Here is a 23,227-nt window from a genome sequence, read left to right on the forward strand (position 1 = left end):
TTAAAATTCAAATTCGGTATTTAATTTTTTGCTAAAATATGTATGTGACAGTTTGCATTTCAAAACTTCGTAGTTGATGTTGATTTGTGACATTTTTTCACGGTTTTTTTATTCGTCTAAATCTTTAGATAGTGAATAATATTTAGTTTCATTTTATAGCTCATATCTTTATCTTTAAGATATAAATTAAAATTATATTAAACAAGAGTTTTTTTTTTATTTATACTAGAATTAGTGGCGCCACGCGTCAAATAATATGAAATGGCTTACAATGGATTTCCAATAATATATAAATATTTAATTAAGTTACTAATATAAAATATCATATATTTAGACAATTGGTTAACTAAACAGTTAATACATAAATGTATACAAATATTCATAAATGCAAAACAAATTTTTTTTGGGCACTCTCCTTTAAATTTATAAAGTTATGTACTAACTTTGTTGTAAATAACTTTTTATTATAAAATTTTCCATAGTTAAAAAAATTTTGTATTCATATTTTGTATTCGTATATAAAAATTCACCGACGACGTACTTCAAAATGGAGATATTTTCAACAATTCGTATATTACTATCAAGTATCATATTATGAAAGTTTAGTGTCATAAAAGTTATGAAAACATTTAATGAGTAAGTTGTACATTTGTACAATATATTTAATAAATATTCTGAATTACAATTGTTCATATTAGACGATTAGATATTCGTTTAATGATCGTATTTACAATAATTAATATTTAAATTAAAATAATCATCTAAATATTACCCGTTATGATTAGGCCGTAAATTCATTTTAAAACCTCAATATTTTAGTTATGACTTTATTAAATTATTTTAATAACTTATGCCTTTTGAGGCATTGAGTTTTAGCTGTCGTGTAAAACGATAAGAGCTTCTGATTGAATTACTGTCAAAATTTAAATATTTTATCACCACTGACAGTATATAAACATGCTAATACATTATACATTTATGTATAATGTATGTTAGAATATAATATGTACATTTATCATAATGTCTTAGCATTAAATTTTTATACGAAAGTTTGATAACATCGCATTGCTTAATATGTATACATACATATATGTAGTTCACGTTTCATATTTAGACAGTCGATTCGATCTCATGACATTCAAATAAATAATGACTTCACGTTTTTATTCGGACGACAACATACACATACATACATAATATTTTCAGCGAATATTTTCAGATCGCATCGTTTCGATCGACCTTCACAATTTTCCGAATATTTTCACCGGGGCACGGAGAAAATATTCGAAAAGAAATATATATGTACATGTATACGAGAGAAAGATATATTACACAGTTTTACGTCATGCCTGTAAGCGACCGAAACGTCAAAAAAAAAATAATGAATGTGAACATCGTAATGTTTTTTTGCGCGCAAGCCAAGAAAAACATACGCGCGATCATTAATACGTTGTTGTATGAAAAATGTGATAATTATTATTCAACAATAGCCTTACTCACTTCGTTGTCTTATCTTAAATCTATTTACAACAAAAATTAGCCACTTACATGCCAAAAAATATATATATATACCAACGCGAAAAAATACCAAAGAATTTTCTATACAAAAATATCATCAAATTGTGCAACATTAAAATTCAACCCGTATTTATTTTTGAGATTTTATTATATAAAATTTATTTTTCACATTAGGTTTATTAAAATGTATGTAAGATCATTTTCAGTATATTTTTACATATGTACATATGTACATATGTCGAAATTTAAGGTCAAAAGGTTAATATTATTTGTTACCAAAGGTGTGCAAATTATATACATATGTCATTTTAAGATTGAAAATCTAAATATTATAACACTATTTCAAAACATAAAATCAACGTATGCGTTTACATATATTGTAATGATTTTTTTCTGTATTTAGAAAGCGACAAAACTGTGATAGTACGTAGAGAAAGTGGAGAGTTTGGATTTAGGATACATGGCAGCAAACCAGTGGTCGTCTCTGCCATAGAGCCCGATACTCCAGCTGAAACTTCAGGACTAGAAGTTGGAGATATCGTCATAGCAGTCAATGGTAATGGACTTATTTACACATCAAAACATATGTACAGACTAGCAATTATGTACTTATGAACGTATATATATATCGATTATTTTTTTTTATTTCAGGTATAAATGTATTAGACAAATCTCATTCTGAAGTTGTGAAAATCGCCCACGCCGGTTCTGATACCTTAGAATTAGAGGTGAGTTGATTCTTCCATAGATATTTTTGTAAATATAAATATTTTTTGTACTTAAAGTGATATTTCTACAGGTAGCGCGCACGTGTGATGTGGTAGCTTCGTTGGCAGGTGCTGGGACCACTGCTGCCCTATATTCTGGGTATCTTTGGAAGCAGGCTGGACATGCGAGTGGACAAACTACCCAAAGATGGACACGAAGATGGTTCTGTCTCAAAAGAGATAACTGCCTATATTACTATAAGACTGACTCGGTACGTTCTCACATATGAATAAAATTTTCAAAAAATAAATTTGTTAAAAAGTTTACAGATTTTTAATGAATTTTGAATGCAAAATTATTGTTTATATCTTCAGTTTTAGGATTAAAAATTAGTTCAATAAAATTTAATTAAATTATGGTAGAAATTTGGCACTAATTGATTATATGTTTTCGCTTGCAGGATCTTCAACCCGTCGGAGCTTTGATGCTCATAAAATACGAAGTGACCAGAACTGTGATGCCAGACCAATCGAACAGACCGTACAGCTTCCGGATACACAAAGAGGGAGCTTCGGGTTTACATTTAGCGGCCGAAAATGAAGAGGCCACAACGAGATGGATAGCCGTAATCAGCCACGCCGTCGAAAAATGCTCGCAGGTATTGATAATGAATTCATCGAGTATATTTAGAGTTATAAATTCTTATATTGATTGATATCGTTTTACAGCGCGACGGATGGCTCGATGCTACCATTAGGAACATGAAAGTGGCTCCAAGTCAAGTTCAGAGGCCTGACTGTTTTGGGTATCTCATGAAATTAGGTAATAAGTGGAAATCGTGGACGAAGCGATACTGCGTGCTGAAGGATGCCTGTCTCTATTTTTATCAAGATGGAAATAGTAAAAATGCTTTCGGTATGCTATATTTACAGATTTTTAAATTAATTAATTTAATTCAAATTAAATTAAATGTTGAGACATCTATTGACGAAAACCTTAAACTAAAAACTATTTGTTCAAATAATATTGAGACATCTGCTGGTAAATTTTCAATTGACGCTTGCGTCATTACATAGATATTATTATATTAACACAATTTCTAGACGGTTTTAGTTTTCATCAATAGATGTCTCAAAATAAGATAAATATATTTTAATTTATTTTTTTAGGAATGGCGTGTTTGCATGGATATAGAGTTCAACAATCAAATACAGGTGGTAAAAAATATGCTTTTGAAATATTACCACCTGAACCGAAACAACGACACTTTTACTTCCATACCGAATCGGAAATGGACAAAAAGAGGTATGATTTCTATAAAATATCTTACGAAAAATGCAGACTTAAATTTACCGAGTAAAATTTCGTCAATTTTAATTTGATTCAGGTGGGTGGCCGCCCTCGAATACTCCATAGATCGATGGATGAAGGCAGGGTGACGAATAGCCATGACCCCATCAAGCATCCCCATGGTGGAGACGGACCAATACCCACACCAACACCAGCGTTGGATCTAGTGACATCTTGAATTTTAGCCCATAAGACATGAGAACACAATATGACATATACACAACATATTTGGAGTTTGATATACACATGCCAAATTTTTATATTAAATATATACCTACCTACATACACGCATATATTAAAATATAATAATATATAACGACGACATTTTACTATATTTAACATATAGTTTTCACTCGATTACACATTTTGAACGTTTAAAAATAAATTTTAAAGTGACACTTATGAAAATGATATTTATTATGTATATTATAAAATTATGTATGTTATTTTAATTATAAGCAACGATATCGAACGATATTATATAGAAGTTATCAATGTATGAATTTATTATTAATATATAATAATATATCTATATTTAGAATTCAATATTACACAATGAACCAATTCAACATCTAAACTGATTTGTATTGTATGTATGTACGTGTTGGTAAAAATGTAATGCTTGTTGCAAAATTTGGTAGATTTTAACAACAAGATTTAACTGGTAATCGCCAGTCGATGTTGTACTTATATTATATATTATTATTTATAAAATCATTATTAGATGTTGTATTGAATTAACACCTATATATGTATGTAAACGATCAGATTTAGAAATACTATGCATATTATTGAAAGTATCAACTTTTATCGTTATTAAAGGGTTGATCTAAAATCTTATGTCCAATTAAAGTGGAACTTTCTTGCGAAAGTTTTACATTTTAAAATCATAGAAATTACATTGATGACTTATTGTATTAAAATGTGTATTGATAAATAAATTGTTTAAACGAATGACTTCTAAAATTTTGTTGCAAAGATAAATGATTTATGTACTGAATAAAAGAAAATTATAAAAAACACCATTTAAAGTTAGATAATTTATATAAATATAAATTATAATAAATTGGGCCATTTAAGGTGACTTAAATAAATGTGTAGTATTAGTGGCGTAATTGAAAGAATTTTAAAATTTTGATAGAAACGTTTTCAAAACTCATTCGAACGATTTCGATCGGCGTTTAATAATAATAATCATATAAATATAATTCATTTAAATCCTTAAACATTTCACCCGTTCATTTACGCCACTTTGTATTATGCAGCAAAATCATTGCGTGAACTAAATAAATAAAAGCTCAAATGTACTTAAACAAATTAAATAAAAAGACTTTAAAAACAGCTTAGCGATTAAAATGAATATTAACGAAAAATGTAAATCATACACACGATAAAATAAATAATAATAAAATGACGCAAAAGTGACTTTTGCAATATCCTAGGAAAAAGTCTGTGTTTTTTATATTAAAAAGTGATACATGTAGTTTATTATAATGCTGTTCATTTTACGTCAAAGATCAATGTAATTGAAAAAAAAAATCATATGAATGTGTTTTTTGTGTAAAATGTATGAATTAAATATGAATAAATCAATCGAATGATTCTATGGAACGTGTTGTTTTATTATTCTTACACTTCCCTTTCGGAAAAATTATATCGATCATATCCATTACGATTACAGTATAGTACATACTTGTACGAGTATGATGATTAATCGACAGCCACTCGTCGCGTCGTTCCAAAACTATCTCATAAACGATACTCGACCTGATCGATCCGTTATCGGTCCATTTACAACACTCATAGAGTTTTTCCATTTTCCACTCATGCACATCCATTATACGGAATTAGTAGAACATTATCAATCACATACTGCCTGAAACTACTTCCATGCAATCCGTTTTCATAACACACGCAAACAGATTTTCAATTATGTAAATCTACATAGAAAGTGTTGGTGCATTTGGAGACATCAACGCGCTTATATTTTTTTATACAAAACATACTTGATAACATACGAAAAATATGTTTGTATTTAATTGAATATACCTACAATATATCAAATCAACATTTAAGCCATTTACCATCTTCTGTTGGATGGAGGCCTTTTCGACACGCTTCCATTCTTCTCTGTTTTACACAACTCTCCTCTACATATGTACATATCTTACCACTTACATTTTTCTAATTTCATCCACCTAACTACCTTGCGGCTTTTCTTTCACCCTTTTACATTCTCTCGGGTATCATTTTAGCCCTTCTTTTGTCCACTATTCTGGCTACGTGACCCACCTATTGCCATTTTAATGTCTTCAATTTATCTACTATATAAACTACCCTTGTCAATTATGAGAAGAGATATAGTAAATACAGAAAATCAAATAAAAATACACATGCATGCAGTATTTTAAAAGTTTATTTTTTTATTTAAATAATCATATTTATGAATAGGAATTTATTTAGAATATGAATAAAAACTATATTTAGATACCTATTACGGTGATCTACAATATGTACATATGTACTATTTTTTCCACTTAAAATCATATTTATGATAACTGAATTGTAAATTGCAGAGTACTATTTATATTAATACTAATCTGTAATTAAATACACGTAATACAAAAAATCCAAAAATAAGTTTTAGCTTGATAAAAGTTCATCGTAGTATTATAGTAGTTTTCAACAGAAAAAGTTTATTTAGAATTTATAAATTCTTCGAAAACAATTTCCTTCTTAATAACATAAGAGTAATGTGTAAAGCAAAATTACAACTCAATACAGTCATAATGTTATAAGAAAAAGTCAAAAAGGGTTAGCTTAACTTTACCAAACATTTTCAAAAGTCCAACGTGTATAGATTAGCATAGCGGTTAATATTTATGTATATCCAAACTCATAAAGTTTAAATTTAATAATATTATATATATATATATATATATATATATATATATATATATATATATATATATATATATATATATATATATATATATACATATATGTATATAGCTTATTTGTTACATGGAAAATGTTTGGAATAATCATGAACACCTACATGTCTATATATCAATACTTAATACTCATTCGTTTAAATTCTTTAACTACATACTTTCCATACATTACATATTATTTTATTTTTATTTTATTTTATTTTATTTATTGAAAAATCAACAGACAACAGGATGTAGATATGTATAAAAAACAAATAGTAAATATATAATATATGTAACATCCGAGTATTAAAATATTGGAAAAAGGTTATAAATTAGAATATAAGAAGAAATTGAAATTTACAAATATAAAAGGTAAATACAAAATAAACAAATGAAAAGGAAAAGAATGAAAGCTATAACATGATTAAATAGCACATTACATAACTAAACTAAAGTATAAAAATATTGGAAAAAGGTTATAAAATAGAATAGGAGAAGAAATGAATCAATCGGTCAAAATTCTCTTGATGTTAGACCTGAATTGATGTAGGGAAATACCAAATAGATCAACCTCATTCAGCTCTCCGTTAAACATACGATAAACGCGCTGCAGATAAGAATATTTTTGGGAATTAGTATTGAAAGGATCAAGTGAAAAGAATGCAACGTGTCTAGAGTACCGAACTGGGATTCTGAAATTAACCTTATTCAGTAAATCAGAACAATCAAGGAAACCATTTATGAGCTTAAAGAAGAATATACATACCATCGGTATGTCGTCGCCTGACAGAAAGATTGTTAAAAGAAAGGATTTTTAAAATGTCGGAAACAGTAGAATGGGTATAGGTAGGAAAAAGGTAGCGTAAGGATTTAATAAATTTAAGTTGAACTTTCTCAATACAATTAATATGGGATAAATAAAAAGGTGACCAGATAATTGAGGCAAATTCAAGGTGAGACCTTACAAAGGAAAAATAAAGTAATTTTAGTACATAAGGATCATTAAAGGGTTTTGTTGAGCGGAGTAGGAATCCAAGAGATTTAAATGCTTTGTTGGTAATAAAAGAAATATGTTCAGAGAAATCTAGTTTATTATTGAGTAATACACCAAGATCCTTAATAGAAGATGACGTGTTAAGGATTGAATGATTTAATTGATAGTGATTGGTGATAATTGACTTATTTCTAGTGAAATTTAAAATAGAGCATTTTTCTAGATTAATAAAAAGATCACTATTATACATATATTATATATTATACATATATTAGCCAGCAGTTTGGCTTAGTGATAGCGTATATATTTAGCATCACTGAGGTCATAGGTTCGTGTCCTCGCCACTGCTGGTTAGATTTGGGGGTTTTGTGACTCCAAATCGATCGTTTCTCTATCAGAGTTTGCCAATTTTATCTGATCATTGCTGAAACGGTTCCTGAAAATTGGTATTAAAAAAATCTGATCCTGTTGTCACAAAAATCTGCCTGTGTATAATTATACACAGTAATCTGAAATCCATAGATGTCACTATGATTATTATTTCTGATTTGTTAATGTATTTCATTATTTTATTTTTTATTTTATTTAAATAGGCACACATACAGAATAAAATATAAAAAGAAAGTTGTATAATGAGACAAAAAATAATAATAAAAATATAATATTCCATTTACAGTGAGCACCACATGGTGATATAAAAAAGTAAAATTACAAAAACATCAAGATTTTAAAAAAAAGAAAAGAAACAGATAAAGAAAAAGATACAGATAAAGTAAAAAAGAAAAAGAAAGACTATAAGGGTGAAGAAGCAAATCAACCACATATTATTTTCTTCACCTTTGTCCTAAAAATACTAAAAGAGTCACTAAAGAGGTCAGGACAATCATCTAAGCTATCATAAATACGGCATATACGAACGATTGCACTATTGAAAGAGGTGTTGCTTTGACAAATAGGTGGATAAAAAAGATTTGTGCATCTGGTGAATCGGGCATTAACGTTAAAATTAATCTCGCTTAAAACAGATGTGTCAAGAATACCATTAGCAATCTTATATAAAATTAACAAATCAGAAACCCTTCTACGCTGAGACAAACTTGCAATATGGAAAAAAGAAAGTCTGTCATTATAAGATGGTAACAGTTTTTTAAGACCAGTCTTATAGGATAAATGGCGCAAAAAACGCTTCTGGATTGTTTCTAAGTGCTCAATGTGAGTTTGGTAATAGGGAGACCATATGATTGAGGCATACTCCATATTACTACGAACTAAACTGTAATAGAGTAGAATCAGAGTATGGGGATTCTTAAAGGGCTTCGCAACTCGGCAAATAAATCCCAAGAGTTTATAAGATTTAGTAACAATATGATTAATATGTTCATTAAATGATAGTTTGGAATCTATAAGTATACCTAAGTCTCTGGCACAATTTTTTGCTGTAAGATCTACGTTATTAATATTGTAAGTAAAGTCAATTAGGTTACGATTTCTGGAAAGTGTCATTGAGAAGCATTTAGAAATATTGAGATGCATAAGGTTTACATTACACCATTCAGATATTATATCAATGTCGGATTGTAATTTTAAGCAATCCGACTCACTATTGATAGGATGGAAAACCTTAAGATCATCGGCATAAAGTAAGCATTGACATATTATTGTTATATTCTATATATTCTGATTGTATATGTATGTATTACTGTATTTCTGATTTCTGATTGTTTATGTATTTCATTAACGTACATCCGTCGCATTGGAGCAAATCTGTAATGGCGAGTGTGTATTGATTTGTGACAATAAAATAAAATAAATAAAATAAAATATAGATTATTTTAAAAACTAATATATCATATTTAAAGGAAAGAGTAAGATAATATTTATACTTATTTGAACCCTAATAAACTAATAAAATAAATTTATTTTATTATATTAACGAAGAACCACTCTAATGATCTAACCAATTAGACCACCATACTAAATTAGTGCGTAGAAGGACATCCATATTTCCGCCAAATACTAGTGGTCGGTTTTACGCGTTTACCTTAGTATCTTATACAAAGCCATCCACTTTTATAGCCGAAAAGAAACTTTTCATATTCTGGCCGAAGCAGAGTGCCCTCGACGTTTTCCACAATTTTCCGTCGCACTAAGTGCACCCACTCGAATTTCACCCGCTTATTGTCGGCACTCATCGTCGACTTTTCCACGCCGGGGGGGCGTCCATGGGGGTGTTGGCTCAATCGTGTTGACGTAATAATAGCATTATCGTGTTGGGCATCTGCCCTAGTATCAGCTCTAATTAAGTGCTCGGGAGCGCGCGCCAGTTGTGGCGCTCGCGAGACCATATGGCCGATCAACACTATTTGCACGCCGAAAAACCAGGCTCAATCGCAAAACCGCCAAAGATTGCTACAATATAACAATTGATCCTACCTATAAATCAATGCGATGCAATTGAGTCGAAATCAGGTGTCGCCAACCAACGCTTTCGAATGCGAGCCTTACGCGCGAAATCAATCTGGAGCGAAAGCATATCTGACCAATTAATTTAGTAGAAATCTATATATTAATAATCAATTTTAATAACGTAAAATTTGCATAAACGATTGTTAAAATGGTGAAATATAACGTGCAATTTTGATTTGTTCGACGGCTAGCGTTTGGCTCTGATTCAAGGTCATTTTTAAACCACATTTCAATCAATATTTCAATATTTTTTTTATCCGAAATTATATTTATATACAAGGCTATGTATTTATATAGTTATATTGAAAATGTGACGGTTTGGTTTTTTAAATGTATGCAATTACATATAAAATGCACATTCTTGATAAAATTTTGGTTGAAAATGATTTGAACCATTTTTTTATAATGGTTTAAATTACATGTAATGAAATTAATTTGAAATATTAAAATTTAGCATAATTAAATTAAATTAAATTTAATTTATAAAATTAATTGAATAATGGTAAAAAAGATTATTTATATACAAATAAAAGTACATACATATGTAAGTTGGAAACTGATTTTCATTGCAATTTTTTTTATTATAATTATTTTAGATGCAATTTTATATACATATTTTGAAATTAAAATATATAACCATAGTTATTATTCAAATAGACTAAATATGAAGTACCCATGTCTGTATGTGTATGTATTTAATTTACATAGCTACCATCGGCAAGTTTAAAACGTGTCCTATTAGATAGTTTACATACAAATAATTTTTTTTCCAAACAAACTTGTACGTATTCAATCAATTAGACCAATTAAACGATAATTATTTTGTTGTTTTTAGTATAAATTAAATTCACACTGACAGCGTAATCGCTCAACGCCATTTTGCAGAACGAAAATGGCGATAAATCACTATCGTCATGTACATTATACATATATTCAATTAACTCAGTTATAAATTTCGCTCTAACATACGCATAATTAAAACTCCATTTTATTATTTCAACTTTATCGAAAAGGATTACGTACAATTTATATATGTATATACGGATACGTCTGTTTTAAAATGGGTGTATTTTAATTGCATTCGGCGAGAGTGTCGCCGGTTTCAAAGTAAAAAATCAAAAAGAAAAAACCGGTCGCCCCGAAAAATTCAAACAGTATAAATTTAAATGCAAATGAAATTAAAAATACAATTGATTTCGTTTTTTTTTCTATTCAGTTTGCCCGCGCCTGTTTCAAATCAGTATTTTCGTTATTACTATTCGTTCCGTAATCCTAATGCTCATGAGTCGAGTTTCCGATTTCACATTTACCGATATATAACGTAATTATTCCTAATACGAACACTCCGATAACGAGGATGATTTATTACGACACGCCATGATTTTTCACGTATTAATAATATCGATACGCTTTATTGGCTAGCATTTCACACGATTACATAAAAAAATCGTAATTAAAGCGAATCGCAATAATGGAATCTCACTCCACGTATTGTTTTTCGTTCATTATGCACGTGTGTGATGGATACTGTAAATATTTAACTTTAAGATTAAATGAAACGTTCTATACATACATATATACATATATATGTATATACCTACATATTTGTACAATTCTGTGAAATTTATCACATAAAATCTAATTTCAAAAGTCGAACTACTTATTAAGATTAAAAATTGAGACTTTCCAAATATATACATAATAGTCAAATGATTATATTCAATATATGTTTCTATTTATTACAAATATAAAAAAGGAAGCCTTTAAGTTCAAATATTGTATATATTGTTTTACACATCTGTATTTGTCTCGGTAAATATTATAATATATAAACATATATGTAAGTTGATCAATGCCATTCAAACCTTATATGTATTACGTACTTGGATACTTACATACATAGGCATATCTATTATATACATATGTACATCTTTTAAATTCTGTAAGTATCTAATTATGTGTACTTATACTGATATAAATGAAAAAATCCTTCCCGAGTTGAATAATAGAAGAAACATTCCTGGGGAAAAAACTCGACTTATGTACTACATACATATATAGACTTTAAATCGCACTTATTCTTATATCGAATAATGTATCTAATTGAATATTTAATTGTCAATTAAAAGTGGCTCAACGATATATAATATAATGTAAGTAGATTAGGGTTTCTATCTTTGTCTTTTTCTCATGTTTGAGTGAAATTAAGAAGAGATTTGATAATCAAGAAAACCAAATGCGCACATTTTATTAGTTTCGTGTATGCATTACACTACTGACTTTATTGACTATAAAAAGTCATTAGTTAAAAATATCATCGTCATCATTTACAGCCATTTGCTATCTATTGCTGAATGCTAATCCGAATAAAGTGGGTCCAATGGACCCACTCTCCTCTTAAAATTTCAATAACTTAATTATAGAAAATAATTGGTTGATATCATTCTACTACTTCGTTTATTGATTAATTACCTAATTTATTTATTATAATAATACATTTTAAGACGTATACGTTCGTCAAAAAAAAATGAAACGAATTATTTCAACGCAACCAGATACATGGGTAGGGAATTACTATGGAACTATGCATTTTAATTTATAAGTTCTGCTGCGTTTTATTACATACATGCAATGATAAAAATAGTAAATGTAAATGAGGGAAAAAATCTAAAATTATCACTATTTCAGATATTTGGGATAAAATAAACGATAATATTTAACATCCAAAAAACCCTATACTCTATCATCAATTCATTCCATTCATCTAATTATGAGTCAGAATGAATTTTTGAATGTCCATTTCGACAGTATGTTATTAAAAACTCGATAAGTGTGGAATATTTTTTTTATTTATTTTTTAAATCAATTTCAGTGACTTGACAGGTAGCCCAAATGAGTCACTGTAGTTAGAATACTTTATTAGTATAACAAAAATAATAAAAATATATAAAGTATGTAACAGATATATGTATTTAAAAAAATAATTATGATATCGTTCATGAGCATGTTTGTTCTAGCCCTAATGGGCAACAAGATCTCACGTTTGTGGAAAACTCTATGATTTTTAAGGGCCAAAATTTTTAGCTTCTCTGGGCTAGGGGGATCTCTCTCCGTAATTTAATGAAATACTTCCCAATAAATAAATCTCTTGGCTTTGCCAAGGAGTTGCACCTCAAAGATCCCAAGACAAAGGCACTAGGGAACAGATATGGATAAAATTTCATTCAGATATAAACATCTGAGGAATTTTCTTTGGACTCGTTCCAACATCAGGGAGTATCTTGGAAAGATTGTTACTCCCTGATGTTGGAGTAATGTTGTTGGATACACAAAGGGTATCAAATAAATTTATTCGCATTTATGAAATTATCATGTAGATATGACCGACAATTTCAATACAGTAAATGTTTTTGAAAACACATTTGAAACTTATTGAAAAAATTGATTTTGCGCTGAATAGTCCATGCGCTGAATTGTCATCCGCTGAGTTGTCGTTGCGCTGAGTTGTCTGCGCCAAAAGGTCAGCGCTAAGTCGGTTTGCGCTGATTTGTCGTGCCATCCACGTGTCGGTGGATATAAATAGCATGTTAAAAAAGAATTTCTCTAGTGCCATAATTGAGGAAGGGAGAAGTCTAATACGTTTGAATGGACAAGGCGCTAGGGTCCAGCCCTCTTAATATTGGAGCTCACTCTAGCTATTTACTCAAAATACAACGCCTATCGGCGTATTTCAGGCTCGCGGACTTGTTGGAAAAACGCCGATCGGCGTTGGTCACCATTTAACGTGCCAAATAGCACTAGATGGTGATTTCAGGATGCGCTCCAATTGGACGATGTGAATCAGCATGCGTGAAATTTCCAGCATCCTGAAAAAAGCGATCGTTTTGGCGGCTAGTTATTTTTTACGGGTCTACGTGACGAGACAGAATGTTAAATTACAGAAAACACAAATATCGGAAGGCAAAGATCAAAAATCGAAAGATCAAAAAAAATGGTGCATGATAAAAGGTACATACTCACTTAATTTGCGCGAGCAGGATACAACAGGAACAAGAGGAACATGCTTTTCCTCCCGTATTCCGCGCGAAATTAAGTGAGTATGTACGTGAGTATGTACCTTTTACCATGCACCATTTTTTTTGATCTTTCGATTTTCGATCTTTGCCTTCCGATATTTGCGTTTTCTGTAATTTAACATTCTGTCTCGTCACGGAGACCGTCACCATAGGCATGCTTCTATGTTTTATTTTTTTGATTAATTAATTTTTGATTAATTTGATTTTTTGATTAATCAAAAAAATAGAACCATGCCTATGGTGGATATAAATAGCATATTAAAAAATAATTTCTCTCGTGCCATAATTGAGGAAGGGAGAAGTCTAATACGTTTGAATGGACAAGGCGCTAGGGTCCAGCCCTCTTAACACTTTGCACTCTTATTGGAATTTCTCTTCACCACTAGTCTACTCTAGGATGGAAAAAATTATATGATTTTTTTTTAATTTTAGTTGTTCATATTATTAAATTATGTCGAAGATCAAATTGGTGAATTCATTTTAACAAAAAATACGCAATTTTTTTTTTAGATAAAAACTAAATATTATGCTCAGTTATTTTGGGACTATCTGTTCGTCTCCAATTGTGACCATAATAACATGATGTTGATTTAGGATAGCATTTTTCGAATATAGTCACTAAACTCAATTATTTCAAACCATCATAATTACTAAATCGAACTAAATGATAAGTTCTACATTTCTTGTATTATTTATGACAGCAGTTTTGTATAATAAATTTACTCATTGTATTTTAATGCGTACCCACCCTCATAAAGTGTCTATTGGTTAGTTTTTAAACTGTTAGTTAAAATCATATTTTCTATTCGTTACCTACTTATAGGACACATCGAAAAAAAAAGTTGGATCATCCCAGAAGGCGGGCAAAGACAAAAAGATTAGATTTAACAGATACACGGTGTTTTTGATCACTATTTTTTTACACTTTTCAAACAAATCTTGCCTTTGAAGTTCACGACGAACTCATCGACCACTATGTCTCTGCACGGTATAATTAATTGTCTGCATTCAGCATTTAAATGATTCAAAAAGCCATTGTGTTCTACATTATTATTTTTGAGTTGTAATATCCGAAATATTTGTAGAAACCGATCTCTTTTGAAGACACTCTTAAAAATCATATTTTCAACCGAAAAATAAAAATGTTTTGGTTGAAAATATGATGACTTAAAATCGACCAATTATCACTGTTTGTATCTCTGATATCACCTTCACTATCGCTTTCATTATTATCACAATCATTTTGGAAGTCTTCTAGGTTTTGAAAGTTTTCTAGTAGGTAACGAATATAAAATGTGATTTTAACTAACAGTTTAAAAACAGAAATTTCAATGTTGCCAACACTTGTATTTATTATTTCTCCATATGCACTAATATTACCGAACACGTCGTAAAATTATGGTCACCCCACCGAAAATACCTCCTTAGAGCACAATGTATCGATACCGACCGCCCAAATAAAACGGCGCACTCAAATGTAGAAGCAGGTAAAGAATTCAAATATTCTTAGAAACAATATAGACGCTAACCCTTTACTGTAATTATCCTATTTATACATTTTCTAGCATCTCGTATCCTTTAAGTACACTATTGTAAAATAAAACCTTCAAAAATTTGCCAATTAATATTAAAAATAAAGCTTCAAAGTAGTCGCTTAACAAAGCCACTATACTGGCTTTCAGAGCTGGCAACCGAATATCCGAAAGCCACTATAGTGGCTTTCAGAGTTCAAGACGTTAAGATGATGAGGTAAATATTAATGTGCGCGCGCAGAATACGGGAGGAAAAGCATGTTCCTCTTGTTCCTGTTGTATCCTGCTCGCGCAAATTAAGTGAGTATGTACGTGAGTATGTACCTTTTACCATGCACCATTTTTTTTGATCTTTCGATTTTCGATCTTTGCCTTCCGATATTTGCGTTTTCTGTAATTTAACATTCTGTCTCGTCACGGAGACCGTCACCATAGGCATGCTTCTATGTTTTATTTTTTTGATTAATTAATTTTTGATTAATTTGATTTTTTGATTAATCAAAAAAGTAGAACCATGCCTATGGTGGATATAAATAGCATATTAAAAAATTATTTCTCTAGTGCCATAATTGAGGAAGGGATAAGTCTAATACGTTTGAATGGACAAGGCGCTAGGGTCCAGCCCTCTTAAGAGGGCTGTACACCCGAAACCTTAATTTTGTTACCGTTCCTTTCTTCGATATATATATTGAGTGTATGTATATATTGAGTGAATGCGACAATATATATCAATATATATATTGAGTGAATGCGACAGTTGTGCTTCGACCAGATAAAACGTGTTTTAAATTGACAAAATTGAGGTTTCGTATTCTACTATTGTCTCCTCCAAAACTGGACCAATTTTTAAAAAAAATCATCATCGGTATGAGAAAGATATTTTCTGTGCATCTATCGGCGTATTTTTTTTTAAATCGACCGTTAAATAACCACACTAGACTCTTTTCGTGGGTGTAAAAAAGAGGCGATTTTATAGATGTTTGGCGGCTCCTAGCTCCTATAAAAAATAATTAATCAAAAAAATAAAACGATAGATGCACCCCAATGGTGGATATCCATAGCATATTGAAAAATAATTTCTCTAGTGCCATAATTGAGGTAGGGAGAAGTATAGTACGTTTGTATGGACAAGGCGCTGCTGTCCAGCCCTCTTAATATTGGAGCGTATTTTAGGCTCGCGGACTTGTTGGCAAAACGCCGATCGGCGTTGGTCACCATTTAAAGGGCCAAATAGCACTAGATGGTGATTTCAGGATGCGCTCCAATTGGACGGTTTGAATCAACATGCGTGAAATTTCCAGCATCCTGAAAAAAGCGATCGTTTTGGCGGCAAGCGCTCTTGCCCCGCGCCGCAGCCAGTGCGCTCGTGGGCGGCCCGCGTCCACACAAGCGCACACGTCTGCCCGCACACATCTGCATCCATCTGCGATCACAGATCCATCTGCGTGCGTGCATGTGTCTGTGTGTGCGAGTGTGTGTGTGTGTCGACGGTAGCGCTACGTTTGCTGGCCGCCAGAACTACCTGAGCCCCCGTGCCGCGGCCGCCGGCCAGTCGCCGAGCGCGCATTGACGCACGCGCACCGCAACACCGCTCACGCAACCCACTAACGCGAAACCCCCCCTCCAACCCCCTATCCAATGCTCGTGTACATTTGTTGAAGTTGTGACCCCCCAGCCACCCCCGTATCTCGCGATGCTGCTGCGTCTCTGACCGCTACTCCCAACCCCCGTGGAAGTGTCGTTATGTGAGTTTCGTTCCGACGGCGCGCGCATACGCCGCGTCACGTGGTATACGTATCTGTATTGTTTGTGTGTTTGTGCATCGGATTGTGTGTTTACGTGTCTATATATATATATACAATATATATCTATCTACGTGCCGGACCCCGCTCTGCGAACCGGAACTGCGCGTTGTACGGAGACCTCGTCTCCTCCTCGTACCCCCCCCCCCCTCTGCCTTCGACGATTCAACCCCCCCGTACCGAATCTTTGGATTTATAATGTGACCGAAGCTTTTTCGCATTGGATGAATTGTGTAGAGCGGAAGTTCGTTAACTGAATTAAACGCTCTAAGGTTCTGATTGTGAAAAAATTGGTTGTGGCTATTTGTAGATACGGTGATCGGAAAAATGCACTCGAGATAGTCGAGACGTCCAAACTTTCGAAGATGCTCAATTCTACAAAAAAGCGTCAAGGGGTATTTGTATGTATCCGAGGGTGCGTGGAATTCTATTGCATAAGTTATTTTTGAGCGCCTTTGAAAATTATGACTTCTCTAAACTACGCTACTATTCAGTGCATCTTTCCGGGAACCGTACATACAGTATCGACGAATTGTTGACTATTTTTAGATACAGTATCACTATTTGTAGGTACTGTACGTATGAAACCTTTTATTCACTTAATATTTTGGAATTGTATATGCTTTGGAGTTAATTTAGAAATCAAATATTACAATTATAAATCAAGTTTGTTTGTTTCATAAAAGACAGTTTATAAAAATCTATTTATGTGTTTAAGAGTAAATAATTCGTCGATACTGTATCTACAAATAGTCAATAATTCGTCGATATTGTATCTACAAATAGCCACATCTGAAGAAATATGTATAATGTGTCCGGACATTTCATCGCATGATTATTTCACCGGGAGGTGGCTTTTTATCGAGGGGACAACTATAATTTTTATGTTGACTGTACGTTTTGAAATTTATATTGAAACCCCTTGAAATGATTTTTTAAATCATACATATCTATGGCTTGGTGCACATACATATGTATATTGTATAATATAGGGTTTTCGTTTCAAGGTAATTTATGTATACCACATAAATTATCTTGAAAGGAAAAATCTAAATTATTCCAGCATCTATAAACTTAAAATTCGATTCAAATTCAAAAATGGACATACAATATCTGTGCACCAAGCCATCGATATGTAGTTAATCTTTATTAATAAAATGAATTGAAAACTTTCTATCTTTCTTTTGTCAACAAAACAATAAATTATATATTTTTTATTGCCGTGTAGTATGATTAAAAAATTAATACATAGTTGCATGAAACCTGTGGGCCAGTTGTCCCCGCGATTTAATGGCCGTGCGATGAAATGTCCTAGAATCAGTTTATACATACATCTTAATCTTATAATCTTTGTATATGGTGATAAAATTAAGACTCGGTATGTAAGTACAATAATAACAATAACTTTTTTTTAATTTTGAGTTATGAGGGACATGTACAAAATTGCATAATCGTTTCATGTATTGAAACGATTATGTTTCTTGTACAAAAAATGAAAAATCAATAATTAAATTTCACAAAATGTAACAGTTAATGGATTTTCGTTGTACGCTGAAGATGATCGTTGCATTTGTGTGCGAAAGATTTTGGATATGACTAAGAATAATCGTTTAAAATTCGTGAAGGTTTTGTGTATTTGCTTTGTAAGGAAAATTTTTGTTTTTTAAAAAAAAATGTTTGTTGTAAGTAAGTTTATAGTTTTAGGCATGGTTTTATGAAATCAGATTTGACAAAACAGAAGAAAAAATCTTATAAATATACCGTCTTATCGAACCAATGTGATTTTGCTCGTTATATGATGTATTTTAGCTAATTGAAGTTTGATGTATTAAGTTTGTACGAATATTCAAATTGTACTTGTTACAGTTATAACGAATGGAGTTTGTTTATTGCTAGTAAAATGTACATGTAGAGAAAAAAAATTACTTGCAATTAGTAGTCATTGATTGAAAAAGCAATCTTGATTTCAGGAATTTGGTATCAAATGATATATAGTTGTAATTTGAGCTCGTTTTAAATAAGATTTAATGAAATATGTAATGATTTCTTATAATATTTCGATAAAGTAATATTATAAAATCACATTCTTTAACCGCAGTTATACTTAACAAGATTTATCTTGATGGAAATATTCACTGTTAGAATTTTGTTTGAAAAGCAACAGTATCCAAATGATTCTCTCTTGAAATTTGTAAAAATACGTATATCGACATACATATATGTATTTATATATGTTTGTAAAATTGATAAGAAATTATGATGATTCCAGATTTTTTTTGCTAAGATTTGTAGATATGATCTGAAAATATCTGTTATAACGGGTGATATTTTAGTATCTGTTCGTAATGGGAAGCATTCAATGATTATGAGAAAAAATTGTATTTGATTGGGCTGTAAAATGAGAAATTGATGGATAGATAAGCGTTTGTTCGTAGTATCGATTTGTAAAACATTCCATTGAAGCATTCCATTGCTTGTTAATGCCTTTTTTATTTGAAATGCGGTATTCGTTTTTAACGTAATCGATTTTCAGAGAAGAATTCTCATAACGAACGAGGATTATTTAGAATAAGAATAACTATTACATTCATAATCACTTAATTAGTAGATTGAGATTATTAAAACTATGCATAATTTTATATTGGATGCAACGATGATACTTTGTGTGAGTGTCTAAAAATAGCGTTATCTCAGAAATGACTTTCAAAGTGAATTTTAAACTTTTACTCATTATTATTTTCTAATAAAACGTTTTCCACTCTTGCAAACAAACACAATCGAATGCAAAGCAATATTTACATACAATTTTCTCGTCAGATTCAAATAATGTTCCATTTAGAACGTACAACAATTGCGCAAAATTGTACTAGAAAGTTGCGTTCAACTTCAGATTCTTATGAGCCAAATCGGTCCAGTCGTATTGGAATTTTGTGCAGATTTCGTGTATCTGTATCGGATGTTCAAATTTTATTTATGAATTTAAATTTTTATTGATTGATGCGTATTAGTTTCGCATCGGACATTTATGGCGAATGTTTTTCGCCCGTTTCGTATTGTCGAATTGAAGTTCTCAAACAGCGGGGCGCACCCTCAAATTAATTTGGCAAATATAAACAACGATCATTTATATATTTATAACGTTGCGTGTCTACGATCAATATAATACATATAGAATAAATCGCGATGAATTTTCATCGCACGTCTATCAAGATGAGGGTTAAGATACTTCACGATTATTATTATGTTGCTGTTTGTTGTGTTTTTTTTTTGTTGCTTTACTATTGTTTTATTATTTTGACAACCGGCGGGCGTGGTTTGACGCTAATTAACTTTTGATTAGTGTAAGCCGTGGGAATAAAAAACAAAATGAAACGTAAAAAAATGGCGATCAAACGCTTTGACGGTTGAAAATGGGATGTTACGCTCTTTGGCACCTGTCGCTAGCTTCTTAAATCGATCTGGCTGAAATGGTCCATACTCGTTGGATCGTCTCGTGGGAGGTCACTGCTTCCATATGGGAGCAGATTTGGCTCATTACAAGAGGCATTAAACGCCTACTTGATGTTCGCCGACAACAAAGGGACACCCTCGCACTGTCATTATTTAAAATCGCACCGGAGAGTGTGGGACGAAATTTGGATTGTACTCCAGAAAACCGTATATGGAACTCACTTGCATCCTACAGAAATTGGGAAAATGTTTCGAGACTGAACAATCGACAGCTTTCGATTCCGATCTCGAATTATTTGCAATTCAATCAAACTTCCAATATTTGTGTTATTAGTTAAATGTAGTTTTCTATTACTTAAAGTTGAGTGCAAACACTATGGTAAATTTCACCAAACTTTAATCTCATAGTACTCTAACTAAGGCCGTAGGCGGTTTTTAGAAATGTCTCTGCACCTTTGCGTACAGCTTTTAAAATCATAAAAGTAAAAATTAGATTAAAAAAAGCATAATGAAAGTGATAAATATAAAATGCGTTAAGTTTTCATTCTGCTATGAAAAAAATATAATTTTCAATTGGCTAGGTATATGTAACTTTCATGTGTGGTTAAACTATTTTTTTTATTTTTCTTTTTTGATATAAATAAAAAAAATCGATAAAAATTGGTAGCAATAGTCCGTAACCGATACTTTAATCAAATTTGAAATTCGATAGTTTGGGAATCCTAGCTTTGAAAAATTAGATCATACGGTCGGTGTATCGTATAACACCCACCTATTAATCAACTGTTTATTGTGATCGTATTACAAAATGTATACAATTTAATTAAATTTTCATACAGAGTGCAATAAACGCATGTAACTATATAACGCTGAAAAATTAATTGTAGTGTTTTTATTTAAACAAAGTGGTTTAATAGTATTTGTAATTTTCAACCCTTGATTTGCTGTCGGGGTATTTAAAAAAAATGATAGGTCGTTTAATTTGAATAATTTTCATTCGCATAATTAGACATTTTATTTTTCGATTTAGCTCGATGTCAATCGATATATTACCGCATTTGTATTCAAATTTTGCGTATATCTCACGTCGAATTTTTAAATTAAAAATAATCGGTTCTTTAATTGCCTTATCAATCTAGACACCCTGTAGAGACAGCCAATGATCTTTCTTTAGACTTTTATCAACCCTAATACTACCATAATATTTTTAATGCCTATAATTTATTATGATCTTATACATAAAAATTAGATCACTTACTACATAGCCTTGATTTATTTGTATTACAGTGTTACATTGGCCCTTTTATAATTATTTAAACATGATTAAATGTTTGTTTTTCTTTGTGGGAACTCAATTATGACTTTCTTGAAATAGATTCATGTGTTGACTGAATTTTTGTTTTGCGCAATACAATCTTGCGTCAATCGCATGAGCATCGCGTCGCGCAAGATGTCTTCTTCTTCTGCGTTAACGACCAATTAACATGACACTAACTAAACCAGAGGAATGTAGTGGAGTTAGACTTTGGTTTTTTCGACCTTCTACAAGTTTGCATAACTCTCTTATCCGCCGTTTTCGGGTTGAATCACCGCGGTTCGCGCGCGCGGACGGAACCTGTTTCGTCTGCCTAGCGTTCGTTTTTCTCCTTTTACGCGATTTCTAGACCTCGCAGGCACTTGTGTATAATATTTCTGTATAGACCTCGGATGCTGCGTTTTCCACGAGGTTCAGCTACGAGGTTGATGCCTTCGAACGACGCGCATAATTACCGCAAACTTGACGCGGCCGCGTGCCTTGTACTACAACCAATTAAGCTATCTGATGCTAAGAGCCGCTCTCATAGAAAATTATCCCCCTTTTGCTTCATTGTTCGACCGTTGCTACCATTCGAATACATTAAATTTGAACTGAAAACAAAAAGCCCGCGCAAAATATGTAAAATTCGTAGGAACAGACCGTTACTTGGTTATACGCAAGTTAAAAAAAAAAATTCGTAGACCTGTGAATGAGAGAATGGCGTCACGCCGATACTACATTAATTTTCTCGAAACGCTCGTTCGACAGCTTTGTACTCGGATAGAGCGTACCATTTATTTCCTTTAGAGCGAAATAAATATAAAAAAAATGTGCTCTGAGTTTAGATTGAAAATTTCAATGCGAATATTCGACTAATACACTTCTGTCATCAATCAGCATTCCAAGTCTATAGATAGATACATTCAGAACTAGTTTCTACCTGTTAAATACATATTTGATTCAAAGTTACTAATAAAATGAGAAATGGTTTGAAAACGTTTTCAATTCACCATTAGAAAAAAGTTTCTTAAAAAGTGTAGATTTTCCAATGAACTAATATGACAAGAATTATGGAATAATTTCATGTATCTATCAATA

At 31.4% G+C, this 23,227-nt stretch overlaps 2 protein-coding genes across 2 annotated transcripts in view; both read left to right on the forward strand.

Annotated features, from left to right (window-relative positions):
- LOC143909085 (uncharacterized) overlaps positions 1-3,838 on the forward strand; it is a 49,312-nt gene extending 45,474 nt beyond the window's left edge. Inside the window, exons 30-36 of the mRNA XM_077426985.1 lie at positions 1,922-2,074; positions 2,170-2,246; positions 2,318-2,497; positions 2,687-2,884; positions 2,955-3,141; positions 3,396-3,531; positions 3,614-3,838. Of these exons, the coding sequence (XP_077283111.1) occupies positions 1,922-2,074; positions 2,170-2,246; positions 2,318-2,497; positions 2,687-2,884; positions 2,955-3,141; positions 3,396-3,531; positions 3,614-3,665 (983 nt within the window). The 3' untranslated portion in view covers positions 3,666-3,838. The remainder of the gene's footprint in view (positions 1-1,921; positions 2,075-2,169; positions 2,247-2,317; positions 2,498-2,686; positions 2,885-2,954; positions 3,142-3,395; positions 3,532-3,613) is intronic.
- Positions 3,839-17,130: 13,292 nt separating this feature from the next.
- Positions 17,131-23,227, forward strand: part of bowl (brother of odd with entrails limited) — a 61,017-nt gene continuing 54,920 nt past the window's right edge. The window contains exon 1 of the mRNA XM_077427959.1: positions 17,131-17,325. The gene's annotated coding sequence lies outside the window, so the exon portion shown is untranslated. The remainder of the gene's footprint in view (positions 17,326-23,227) is intronic.

The sequence above is a fragment of the Arctopsyche grandis genome, chromosome 3 (genome assembly GCF_051622035.1).
Source record: "Arctopsyche grandis isolate Sample6627 chromosome 3, ASM5162203v2, whole genome shotgun sequence".
In the NCBI taxonomy this organism is placed as follows: domain Eukaryota; kingdom Metazoa; phylum Arthropoda; class Insecta; order Trichoptera; family Hydropsychidae; genus Arctopsyche; species Arctopsyche grandis.